This window comes from Neoarius graeffei, chromosome 14 (genome assembly GCF_027579695.1).
Source record: "Neoarius graeffei isolate fNeoGra1 chromosome 14, fNeoGra1.pri, whole genome shotgun sequence".
In the NCBI taxonomy this organism is placed as follows: domain Eukaryota; kingdom Metazoa; phylum Chordata; class Actinopteri; order Siluriformes; family Ariidae; genus Neoarius; species Neoarius graeffei.
The window spans coordinates 52,565,347-52,578,419 of NC_083582.1; the positions used below are offsets into that span (position 1 = coordinate 52,565,347).

At 39.8% G+C, this 13,073-nt stretch overlaps 1 protein-coding gene across 1 annotated transcript in view; it reads right to left on the reverse strand.

Annotated features, from left to right (window-relative positions):
• Positions 1 to 2,546: 2,546 nt before the first annotated feature.
• The window catches only part of thbs2b (thrombospondin 2b), a 15,158-nt gene continuing 4,631 nt past the window's right edge, over positions 2,547 to 13,073 (reverse strand). Inside the window, exons 5-21 of the mRNA XM_060939974.1 lie at positions 11,534 to 11,745; positions 10,957 to 11,191; positions 10,695 to 10,865; positions 10,425 to 10,601; positions 9,104 to 9,277; positions 8,825 to 8,952; positions 8,581 to 8,733; positions 8,238 to 8,456; positions 7,499 to 7,606; positions 7,217 to 7,376; positions 7,016 to 7,134; positions 6,700 to 6,934; positions 5,211 to 5,438; positions 4,852 to 5,123; positions 4,559 to 4,656; positions 4,137 to 4,276; positions 2,547 to 4,030 (exon numbers count right to left, since the gene is read on the reverse strand). Coding sequence (XP_060795957.1) covers positions 4,023 to 4,030; positions 4,137 to 4,276; positions 4,559 to 4,656; positions 4,852 to 5,123; positions 5,211 to 5,438; positions 6,700 to 6,934; positions 7,016 to 7,134; positions 7,217 to 7,376; positions 7,499 to 7,606; positions 8,238 to 8,456; positions 8,581 to 8,733; positions 8,825 to 8,952; positions 9,104 to 9,277; positions 10,425 to 10,601; positions 10,695 to 10,865; positions 10,957 to 11,191; positions 11,534 to 11,745 — 2,837 coding nt within the window. The 3' untranslated portion in view covers positions 2,547 to 4,022. The remainder of the gene's footprint in view (positions 4,031 to 4,136; positions 4,277 to 4,558; positions 4,657 to 4,851; positions 5,124 to 5,210; positions 5,439 to 6,699; positions 6,935 to 7,015; positions 7,135 to 7,216; positions 7,377 to 7,498; positions 7,607 to 8,237; positions 8,457 to 8,580; positions 8,734 to 8,824; positions 8,953 to 9,103; positions 9,278 to 10,424; positions 10,602 to 10,694; positions 10,866 to 10,956; positions 11,192 to 11,533; positions 11,746 to 13,073) is intronic.

Consider the following 13,073-nt stretch of genomic DNA (forward strand, 5'->3'; position numbering starts at 1 on the left):
GTGTGTGTGTGCAGGAGGAAGGGTGTAGGAGAAAAAGAGAAATAAACTTCATATGGTTCTTGACACATGATAGGACACTTGAATTAACAAAGTACGTCCCTTGAATAAGACCTTTATTTATATAGTCAAGCCAGCTGGATACACAGACAAATAAAAAGCGACAATATCACCCTCAGATTTCACATCTGAAAGCTGTGAAAAAGGAACATTCCTTCAGAGAATATATGTTTTTGATGGCTTTCATACTCACACGTTGGATAATCTATCATAATCAAAAACTGTATCCACTTAAATCTCCTCAGTGACTCTAAGACATGACTTAATAACAGAAAAGAGCATCCAGAGTTGGATACCCCATCAGCCTTCATGTTTTACTGTTCTATTTCCACAAAGTCAATAGCTTGGATGGATTTACAGCTGTGGAATTTAGTAGAGCCAAAAATTCACAGAGGGATTTCATTAGAAAAATTTTATCACAAAGTTGATGCCTTCACATCAGACAGTCATCAAAAGTGATATTAACCTAGTATACAACCTGTCTTGAAAACTTTCTCTGGTATGTCCTAACTGTCGTTAGTGCATAAATCACAAGAAAGCCCAAAAACAGTACATTAGAGTTAGCACTTTCAGACCATGTTATCTGTATGCAATCAGTATGTAGTTTTCTGAAATTTTGTTCTGTGAATGTTCTGTGAGTGTATTCTGTGAGTATTATGCCTGGCCAAAAAAAAAGTGTGTGTGTGTGTAGGGGGGATATTTAAATAGGCAGAACAGTGGTTAGCACTGTCGGCTCGCAGCAAGAAGGTTTGAGACCAGGTTTGAGACCAGTGGCCAACGGGGGCCTTTCTGTGTGGAGTTTGCATGTCCTCCCCGTGTCATGGGTTTCCTCCGGGTGTTCCGGTTTCCCCCACAGTCCAAAGACATGCAGGTTAGGCTAATTGGTGGCTCTAAATTGACCATAGGTGTGAATGTGAGTGTGAATCGTTGTTTGTCTCTCTGTGTCAGCCCTGCGATGATTTGGCTACTTGTCCAGGGTGTACCCCAACTTTTGCCCATAGTCAGTTTTGGATAGGCTCCAGCTTGCCCACAAGCCTGCACAGGATAAGCGGTTATGGATAATGGATGGATGGGATTTAAATGTACAAATACTTAAGAGCCTTTGGTCATATAATTACTGCAGTGATTGTTTCAAGTGGCAACAATTCTTTTAACCCTAACTGATGCAGTGAGTAGCTTTTCATTTCTTAAATAACCATCGTATCCCGCGGTCGTGGAAAAGATGTTACTGTGTTACAGAAGGGTCAAATTATTGGCCTGCATCAAGCAAAAAAAAACAACTAAGGAGCTTGCTGAAATTACTGGAATAAGAACTGTCCAATGCATTATTAAACCTGGAAGGATAGTGGTGAACAGTCAACTTCATGGAAGAAATGTGGTCAGAAAAAAAACTCTTGACTGACCGTGATCCGATATCATTTAAACACTTGGTGAAGTTAAATCATTAAAAAAATATCTACAGTGGAACTCACAGCTATGTTTAATTGTGAAAGAGTATAAATTGTGAAATAGTTAAGAACATTTACACACACAATGCAACAAAGAATTCACAGGATTGATACTAAACAGCTGTGTGACCAGAAGAAAACCACTTGTTAGTGAGACTAATCGGAAGGAAAGGCTTCAATTTGCTAGGAGCAATATGGATTATTGGATTAATGGAAAAAGGTCATGTGGTTTGAGGAGTCCAGATTTACCCTGTTTCGGAGCAATCAGAGCAAGAAGGGAAGCACATGAAGCAATGCACCCATCATGCATAGTGGCCACTGTAGAAGCCTCTGGAGGCAGTGTTATGATCTGGAGTTGCTTCAGTTGGTCAGGCTGAGGCTCAGCAACATTATGTAGCAATAAAACGAAGTCAGCTGACTACCTGAGTGTACTGAATGACCAGGGTATCACATCAATGGATTTTTTCCTTCCTTGATAGCACGGGCATGAAATTAAAGCTCAAATAGTGAAAGAGTGGCTCAGGAAGCACAAGGAATCATTTTTACACATGAATTAGCTACCACAGAGTCCTGACCTTAACCCCATTGAAAGTCTGTGGGATGTGCCGGAGAAGGCTTTACAGAGTGGTTTGACTCTCCAGTCATCAATACAAGATCTCAGCAAAAAATTAATGCAACTGTGGATGGAAATAAATTTTGTGTTGTTGCATAAGGTTGTTGAAACAATGCCACAGCATAATCAATATTAGAATATACGACTTTTGTCATCAAGGTAAACAATGGCAACTTAGAAGAATCTAAAATATGATCTCAGTGAAAAATTAATACAACTCTGATTGCTAAAGGTGATCCAGTGAAATATTCATGTGTGCAACTTTTTTTTGGCTTGGCAGTGTATTATTATATCACCTTAATTACAATAAGCATCATTTAGATAACATGAATCTGGGTGTGTAATAATGTTACTTTGAGTCACTAATGTCAGTGTTTGGCAGCCTTTGGTTTTTTTTTCATATTTACAATGGAAAAGTAAATGAAGAATACAGTGAATATATTTTTATTAACCCTTTTTATAATATATTTACTTCAAACATTTCAAGTTTGCAAAAAAAAAAAAAAACTTTTATTATCCATAAAAAAAGACAACATTTGACTCTACAATGTAGAGGAACTGGAATGTGATACAAAATACAAAACTGGTTAAGGCACTGTAAGTACACATGCAGCAAAGTTAAAAGAAAGACCCACTGAAAATGGATCAGTCATTAAGTTCTTCTTTTAAATGTGTGTAATGATGCTCATTTTAAAAAGAACAAGTACAATCTCTGATGTCTACTTGTGCTTTGTACAAAAAAAATTAGAGGGAACTGACTCAATATGATCAGCTGCTAAAGGCCATTTATCAGACAGGCTACACCTTCAGTTTCCTTTATTATAAACGGATTCACGATGCTAATGGAAAAAGTGAGATATGCGCTACTTGAAATTCATTGACCATGTACAATTTCCAACCTTTACTCCAAAAGTAGTGTGTGTTGAATCGTCATGTCACTTAATCAAAGGAACACTGTAGTACAGTAATACCACTTCCAATCACATATAGAGATAGGTAACAAATTAAAGGAAAGACACTTCATACAAAGACATTTTGTGCTGGTTTTTCCTTTAATTTGTCACTTACCTGTATGTTTTCACATTAGCTTCAAGTACAAACACATTATACATCTTCTTTTGCTCTTGGCAGACATTCTGTTAAATAAACACATGTAACTTCTTTGACTGCAAACCACAGAAAAATTTGAAATGAGGGAATTACTTGTCCATAAAAATGCTGAATTTAAAGACTGTTTAACTAAAGCATTGAATCTAACACAAAACATCTAATGGTTCACTACTGTTAAGAACTATAACTCAAATACCTTGAAGTCTAGTAGGGAATACATTTTAAAAGCAGATGCATAACATTTTTACATTACAACTGTGAATTTTAAATGTCTGTGAAAACTAATAAATAAGTATTTACAATTTTTTTTTGCCAACAGTAAAAACAACTTGTTAATCCATAAACTTGCGCAACAGAAAAATAAGTTACCACAGAAACAGTATTATTCTGAATATCATACATCTCAAATCAACACTCGTACCAATGCAAAACTACTCTTTAAAATGACTAATATAACACATTCAAAAATGACTACATGGCTACATAAAAAATTGATAATATTCAAACCCTTAAGTTTATATTCAAGAAGACGGGACTTAGTTTGGTATCATGAAGGGTGCAACATAGCTGAGAGAGGTGTTTAAAGAAATACACTGGTATGAAGTAAATTTAACCCCTTATCTTGGATATCCAAAATGGAGTCAGTTTCACTGTTGAAGGCCCCTGGAGTTCATAAATCTGTGCTTTCTAATAAAGTGAAAAACACTGCATATATTCTCAGAAGACTGGTCTGAAACTCTTGTGCTGAGTTTAGATTTCAGTCAATGGAAGGAGGTTCAAAAGGAGTGTCAAAATCAGTTGTCTGTAAAACAAAAAAACCCACACACACAACCACGTTAATAAAGTAAATAAACATCACACTAAATATACAAATAAACTGTGCGTTCTAATCAAGCATAGCATCTCACCTCTGCATTCATATTTGAGATCAGAGAAGAAGACCAGCTCTTGAGAGAAGACAAACAACCCTAGTCTACCACCAGCAAATGTCTTGTCGTAGATAGGCCCAGAGTCTGCCATGATCTGCTTACCTTCATAGACTACAACCCTGAAGGCAAACAAGAGACAGAAAAGAAATCTCACTTCCCATTTTACCTAACTTAAAGACTGAATGTTACATCATTTTATACATTAAGATATACAGTTATAAAAGTAAGGGTGAATGATTTCGGCATTTAAATCTTTCCTGATTACAGATCCAGACTTTACCCAATAATTTCAATGTTAATTTAAATAATATTTTAAGCAGATTATTCTATAAATAAGATTTATGGGCATTAACTGTTACAATATTTCAGGAACAGTATGTGACCCAGCAGTGAGTCTATACCTAATGAAACCAGTCTTGGGTCTGTGGATAAGATGCCAGCGGTAAGCAGTGTAGTCTTTCCAGCCAATGTTATTTGGATCATGCCAAAGTGTTTGTACCTGAGCGTTACACAGACAAAACAAGCATACTTTTCAATTTCTGTTTATTAAGAGTTGTTAGTCATAGGTACGCCATGAATAGTAACAGCTTTGCAATGCTTTAACAAATATTATTCAGCTCATCATCTTTAGAGCTTGATAACATCATTATAAAGGGGTCTTTCAGGATCCCTGATATAGAGAGTGCAAGCTCACCTGGTTTTTAGTGTTGCCTGTGTGCCAAAGGGCATTGCGCAGGTACTCTCCTGTGCCAGTGGTGGAGTTGACAACTTTGAGCGATACTCCAGAGATACCAAAGGCCTTTGATGGCTTATCCTCCCAGTAGGTTTGTGTTATCTGTTTCCACATGACCACATAGAAGCGTCGACTTGACTGATAGCCAAACACAAATCCTGCGTAGTCGTCATCCCGATCCGTGTTCACATAGAAGGTTCCACTGAAATCCACTGCACTGAACTCATCATAGCCTGTCATTGCAAGGAGATATGCTATAACTGTTGAGTAAAAATGTAGACAAGCGAATACATGTTGGCTGTGTCATGGTGTTTGCTTACCAACTGCAATGCCAGGGTCAGAGTTAGCAGTCTGAACCAGTTCTTTGCCCTGGTTTCGTACCACCCAGTGGGGGTCGATCTGAAGGGTTCCCTTGGGATCCAGGTGTACCATCTGAAACTTCCTAAAGTCTGTAACACTGATGGCATTGTTCTCTGGGCAAGCATCGAAGATATCAGGAATGTTGTCGTTGTCAAAGTCATCTTTACAGGCATCACCACGGCCATCTCCTACAAAATACATTCACAAATTATGAACCAGCAATAAAACACATTGTATGTCCAACAAATACAAAAAGCCACAATAAATAGAAGTGTTTTAGTAAAAAAATATTAAAACATATTGACCTAAACACAAATGTGCATTTACTGTTCCATCATAACTATAAGGAATTTAAATTTGATACTAACTGAAGAGAGTCATTAAACCTTTAGATATGGATCTTCCACATTTTTGTGCCAGTTAACCCATCCATCCATTATCTGTAGCCGCTTATCCTGTGCAGGGTTGCAGGCACGCTGGAGCCTATCCCAGCTGACTATGGGCGAGAGGCGGGGTACACCCTGGACAAGTTGCCAGGTTATCGCAGGGCTGACAAAGAGACAAACAACCATTCACACTCACATTCACACCTACGGTCAATTTAGAGCCTCCAATTTAGCCTAACCTGCATGTCTTTGGACTGTGGGGGAAACCGGAGCACCCAGAGGAAATCCATGCAGACACGGGGAGAACATGCAAACTCCACACAGAAAAGCCCCCATTAGCCACTGGGCTGGAACCCAGATCCTTCTTGCTGTGAGGCAGCAGTGCTAACCACCATGCTGCCATTGTGCCAGTTAAAATTTATGTATTTCATATTGCATCTCATATCAAGCTCTTTTGAGTTTCTCATTTTTTTAATGAGACAGGGCCTTGGAATATCTTCACAGGAATCATGAAATGTACCAAAATAATAAAGGTTTGGACCCCACACAAATGAAGGGATGCATCCTTCATACACTGACGTGCTCATACACTGAAATAAACACATGTGGGAAGCCCAGTGGAACATTCCAGATGAAGTGTGTCTCGTGTCTCAAGAGTTCCCTGATGATCTGCAGAGTATTTGCAAGCCTTCATTTCAACACATTACAAATCACTGTTGCCCCAGGCGACCCCTACTTCTCTCAAATCCTCATTCACAGCTCTCACTTTCTGCAGGTTGCAGCCCTAGGTGCATTCCTGTCATATATAACCCTGAAACTAAATTCATTTATTTTAATCGGTATAAACAAATATGGACTAATGACTCTGGCCGTTGGGTATTAGCATTCTAGCTTCATTTCAAGTCTAATCCCATCTTAGGGGAGGAATTTGCCCTGAGGTAGGATTGAACACTTAACCTGCTGTGTTATCACTGAGTATTTTACAAAGTAGCTTAGAAAAATTCTGCCTCAGGAGCAGAGAGTAGCTGCCACATGGTCAAAGTGAGAGTAATCCTGCCCTCACCATTTACATCCATCTGATCTGGATTAGCCACAAGCCTGCAGTTGTCTCGATCATCAGGAATTCCATCATTGTCATCATCATGGTCACAGGCATCTCCTTTACCATCATTGTCATGGTCTGCTTGGTTAGCATTGGCAATATAGGGACAGTTATCCATGTTATTTTGATGGCCATCTTCATCTATGTCCTGGTTATTATCACACTGGTCTCCAATCAAATCATTATCTGCATCCGTCTACAAAACAGTGCATCAGAAATCAGGTTTTCTCAGCTCTATCTCCCAGAAATAATTCATAGTAATTTTAAATGTCCTGACCTGCTGTGGGTTGTAGATCAGTGGGCAGTTATCACACTGGTCCCCAACTCCATCTAAATCTGTGTCTTTCTGGTCAGTATTGTAAACAAAGGGACAGTTGTCTTTCTCATTCAGAATCTCTGAAAATCAAGAAAAGTAAAGGAACATTAGTCACCACCACCTGTTTTTTTTAATGTAATTGTAAGAAGATATGTCTCGTACCATCTCCGTCAATGTCGATAGCACAGGCGTCTCCTTCACCATTGTTGTCTGTGTCAGTCTGAGCAGGGTTGGGCTCATAGGGGCAGTTATCACACCGATCCCCTACAGCATCCTTATCATAATCATACTGCCGTGGGTTGTACATCAGTGGACAGTTGTCCTGAAAGTCAAAGTAAATTTCATATTTTTACATGGTTAGTACACAGAATTGTGCATTAATTCTGCATATTTTCTTAGTATTGTCAGTTACCTTGTTCATGACAAACTGTGATAAACACTCACCCGTTCATCCGCAATTTCATCATTGTCATCATCCTTATCACAGGCATCTCCCTGTCCATCCTTATCAAGGTCTTCTTGACCAGAGTTAGGAAGAGTTGGGCAGTTGTCCTAAAATCATCATTAAATGAATAACAGTGACAGTGATAAATGTTCTGGTAATGCTATTTCCAAAATGAAACTTAGGGGAAATCATAAAGTCAGTCAACTGTGTTATGCTTGCTTTTGCCAGATTCTTGTTTACTGTTTGCTGTTCTATGTGCACACATGTTCTTTGTCCTAACCTGATGTTTCCATAACAACTTGCAGATTGCAATCCTAGTTTCTTTCCAGGGTGCACTGTTACATAATCCGCCAATTATCCATCAAACATAAAGAATGATGAAATCATTACTTTTATGAGTTTTTCTTGCACTTTTATTCCCCCTATTTAAAAACTCCAGATTAAAGGCACGCAAAGGTTTTGCTGCACGTGAAATATATTATTGCAAAATGCACAATATTTTATTTAAAGGAAAAATATACTGCTTTGGACAAAGGGTTCAATTTTCTCAATCAGCATGATAATATGGGCCAAGTGAATAATTTTTTTCAGTGTTTGTCAAAATTAATAAAATACTCTTTCCCCATGTTACATGAGAGTAATATCCTAATGGTGATTAGATTTGTCAGGGATATACTGGGACGTGGTGCCATGAATCTGCAGGTCATGCTCATTTAATAAATGCCACTTATGCGGTACCTTTTTACAATGGTATGTTGCATTGGCTCCACACACCAGATCCTGATTGGGCCAACCATCAAGATCAAAGTCCTCTCCACACACAATGCCATCTCCAGCATAACCAGTACGGCACTCGCACTTGTACATGGGCTCAGTGACGTGGCTGAGGAAGATACACTCAGCATTCTTATGGCAACTGTGGGTATTGTCTTTACATGGATTATAAGGTTCACACACCTATTCAAGAAAATTTAAAGATCAAAAAGACAGAAGTTATAGCTTAAAATGCAGCAGATGGATCAGTAATGTTTGTAGCTCTTGTGGAGGAAGAATATACTCTTTAAGCTGAGGGCTGTTTGACCTGTTTGTTTGTTTTAGCTGACTCCACTCCAAGGCCATAGGGTTGAGAGCCTTTGTAACGTGGAGGGCAGGGCAGACAGTGGAATCCTGGGTCTGTATTCACACACTGCTGAAATCCACCCACTTTATGGCACACATCTGACACCATATCACACTGCACAAGATGACAAGGAGCTTGAAATTGTCCTGAGCTGGAAATGTACATAATATTCTTGTTGTAATCAGTCTGCTCTCAGATGACTTACCTCATTCAGATCTTCACAGAAAGTTCCATTACCATGGTAGCCTGGTGGACAAGGCCCACACTCCCAAGAACCATCAGAGGCAGTACTGCACTCCACTCCCCCAAAGCATGGATTTGAAAGACAACCATCTAACAGAAAAGTCAGAAACACATTTTTATTATCTCTCATACATTGATCAGAGTTCATTATGTATGAATAACATTACACAATTAAATATGAATGATAAAGATAAAAACCTTGAGTATGGCAAAAGAAATAATGGGTCTCATGAATACTTACTAATGGGGCACTTCTGTTTGTTGCATACTTCATTATCAATAGAATCACCCATACATTTCCGGCCCCCATACTGTGGAGCGGGGCTATTACATTCCCTCTCACGACTTTTCAAACCCCCATCACATGTTGCAGAGCAGGTTGCCCAGGGTGACCATGGGCCCCAGCCACCATCAGCTATTTGAACACACAGATATACCACGCAGACATGAATTACATTAAGCTTTTAAATACACACATCAGCCCTAGTCTCAGATCTGGGTTCAGGATGCATGTGTAGTAGCACAGAAAGAAAGATTTTGCTTTACTTCAGGCTTCTGGGGTACACATTGTTTTGCCCTGTTTGCTATTTGGTTTTTATGTTCCCTTTGGGCGGTACAGTGGTGTAGTGGTTAGCGCTGTCGCCTCACAGCAAGAAGATCTGGGTTCGAGCTCCGTGGCCAACGAGGGCCTTTCTGTGCAGAGTTTGCATGTTGTCTTGCTGGGTTTCCCCCAAAGACATGCAGGTTAGGTTAACTAAATTGACTGTAGGTGTGAATGGTTGTCTATGTGTCAGCCCTGTGATGACCTGGCAACTTGTCCAGGGTGTACCCCACCTTTTGCCCGTAGTCAGCTGGGATAGGCTCCAGCTTGCTTGTGACCCTGTGGAACAGGATAAAGCGGCTGGAGATAATGAGATGTTCTCTTTGTTCTTTCATGGTAATTGGAGAAACACATAATTATACCTATTAAATAAAAGATGGCAAACACTGATTCAGTTTTGGCTTCAAAATAGCAGAAGTGGAACTCAATCTCAGATTATTAATATTCACATACATTGTGAGGTACATTATGAGGCATGTCAACCTCATTTAAAGTTATTATAAAATCATAATTTATCATAGCATACATTTGTAAAGGATGTCTGAGTTCATACAAAGCCTATGTATAAATAGCTAAAGTAAGCAGAGTAATGCGCACACTGCCTTTCCTAGAAGCTCTCACCAGTTTAAACAGTCATTTAACTCATCAAGTGTTTGGCTACATCTTAAATGCTTGATTATTCTGGCTATGAAAAGCTTACTGCACTTCCAGCTGAGCACAGATGCCTCTTGTTTCCCTCTGAACAATCTCATTTATTGGGCGTGTCATGGGAGTCTTACCCATAATCCTTTGTGGTATGAGCTGCCAGCCCTATAGCTGTGTATCTTCCAAGCTCTAAGGATAATATGAGCCCTGGAAAGAATGACATCACTCTCCCGCGCTCTCATTCTCAGCTCAGCTTTGGACAGCAGGGAGAGGATGGGTTTTTAAGTAAGCAGATTTGTGTATTGCTTAAACTCACTCGGGCAGGGTTTAGCCTGGCAGCTCTGTGTCTCTCGTCCTTCGCCTTGACAGTCTTTGCCTCCTCGCTGAGGAATAGGAGCGTTGCAATGGCGGATGCGTGTGATTAAGCCTTCCCCACATGTGACTGAGCACGAAGACCAGGGGGACCACAGACTCCAACCACCATCCTGACGAACTAAACACATAAGAACTCAATTTTTTCCATTTTCCCCACTTTTTCCACTTGCCCCACAGAGAATTTTGACTGGCACAAAGATGTTTTCCATACCTCTGCGGTCACATTTTCCTAAGCTGCACCTCCGAGTCTGAATCGAGGGGCCAGGGCATGTGTTGCTGGTGTCGTCACATGATCTGCCTCTTTGTTGCGTACCACTGCCACAGGTGACTGTACACTGAGTCCACTCTGACCATGGAGACCAGTCGTCCTCAATATTTATTGCTAGATCCCAACATAGACACAAAATAAGACAATTTTTTTAGGCTGTAATAAGTTTAAAAAGTATGGTATATGAATTGTGAGAGGCACTCACGAAGACAAACTGGACAGCACTCTCCATCAACGAAGGATGGATTGGCACAGGACACTGGTGGGCAAGTAATCTGACGACACACCACTTTCCCATCTTGGCATGTGCATTTGGTGCAACTGTCCACAATCCAATCCTCCTTATTCTCAAACAGTCGCCCATCATGCCAGCAAATGCTCTGCTGCACTGGATCCTGCATCTTATTCAGGGCTTCACGCATTGCAGTGTTCTCCTCTGTCTGAAATCCAGTACTAAACAAATGAGTCTCTACATAATGATCCAAAAGGAGCTGTGTTTTAACTAGGGTTCTGCATACCCAAGTATATGTAGACATATGGTTATTGCAGCACATTACCATCAAATAGCCATAAATTTCCACACATAAAACACTGTGATTTACTGCACCAGAATTCCTTCCACAGGTATGTGAGTAAACACCAATTATGACCCAATTACCCAGTTTAAGCAAACGGAAACAGTGAAAATGCCTCAATGGACTTTCCAAATTGATCATTTTCTTACTGGGGTTGTTCACAAAACCAGCAGCATGACATGCCTGTCTCAACTCAGAAAGACTCACCACTTTCTGTAAACCATCAATGAGGTTGCTAACAACAACTCGGAGTCCCTTGAGTTCCTGGAAAAGGTTGGCCAACTCCTCACACGAACGCTCACACATCATCTCAGAGGGGCTTATCGTTGGGGGGTCTGTGTTTGGGCTGATCAAGTTAGTGGAGATGGAGGATGCAACATCTACCAGTTCAGCACTCTCACTCACTGTGTTCAGCTCCTCTGTGTACAGAGACAAAGCATGATTAATTAGAGAAATGAATGTTAAAGGCTCTTGAATGACTGCCAGAACAAAAGAAATGTTACACATTCATTTGTAAGCATATACATAATGCACCAGAAGAGATTCAATCTGAACCTGATCTAAAGTTTGGTTACATCATGCTGTTAGTCATCCGGGAGAAAGAATGTAATATGAATGTGTACTAGACTGATTCTAGGATGTTTCGTTTCTGGATGTTTAGTTTCTGAAAAAAAAAAAGTTGCATGCCGGGGATTCAACCTGCAGAACAGCAAAGATGTTCTGGAAAAATTTGTGTAAGGCATAGTAATTTGGAGTCATGGGAGGTCATGGAAGGCCAGGGTCAGTTCCAGTACTGTTTCCCATGTGGATGGGAGAGCAATCAGCCATGTTTCCCATGGTGCATGGCAGAATGCGCCTGGCTGAGTGCGAACAGGGAAACAGAGACAGAGTAAAAAAGCTTGGAAGGGGGTCCTCAGCATGTCATCTAAACCTGCTTGTAATAAAGCTTCATTATGTGAAAGGCTTAAATACATAAAGATTGTTCCAAGGAGTGAAATTAGTACTAGATTCCATTACTACAGTGACATCACACAGGTACAACCCTAAATCCAAGTTCTGAGACAGTACATAGTCTTATCATAATGCTAGCCAGCCATTGAATGGGCATAGTTGAAGTTATTTTGAGGCCTTCAAATCAGATATGATGCCTATAAAAACCACGGGAATGGTGCCTTTTGGGTGTAGGCCACCTACTGCATGACACTATAAATATGTTCCTTAAAGTGTTGCAATGCATAATGTAGATAAAGACCATTTATAAGTTAAATCCAATATGCATGAGTTCATTTCACAGGCATATGTATAGTGGATGATTGCTTTTTCTATGAACATAACTTATGCAATGTATTTCTTATTTTTACTCCCATTTCTCTCTCTCTCTCTCTCTCTCTCTCTCTCTGACTTCTGCCCAAATACCCGACACTAATAAATTCTGAACATAAACACCAGAGTCCTTGAAGAGAAATAGATATGAAAGCCAGCATCTAAAGAAAGGTTCTTTTTTATCTAACAGAATTTCATTTTCCAAGCTCCCTTTCACAATGAAAAGCCAATAGTTGAAACACCGTCCCATACATGCAGCAAAAACAAAACAAAGCACTCTCAACTGAGCTGTACTGATTGCATCTGTCATTTTCATAGTAAAACAGTAAACATTAAATTTCTCAACAGCCTACCACTGAATAGGATGCTGATTAGCCACTAGCTCAAAAGAAACATGATTACATCTTACAGAATAGTTGCTTAA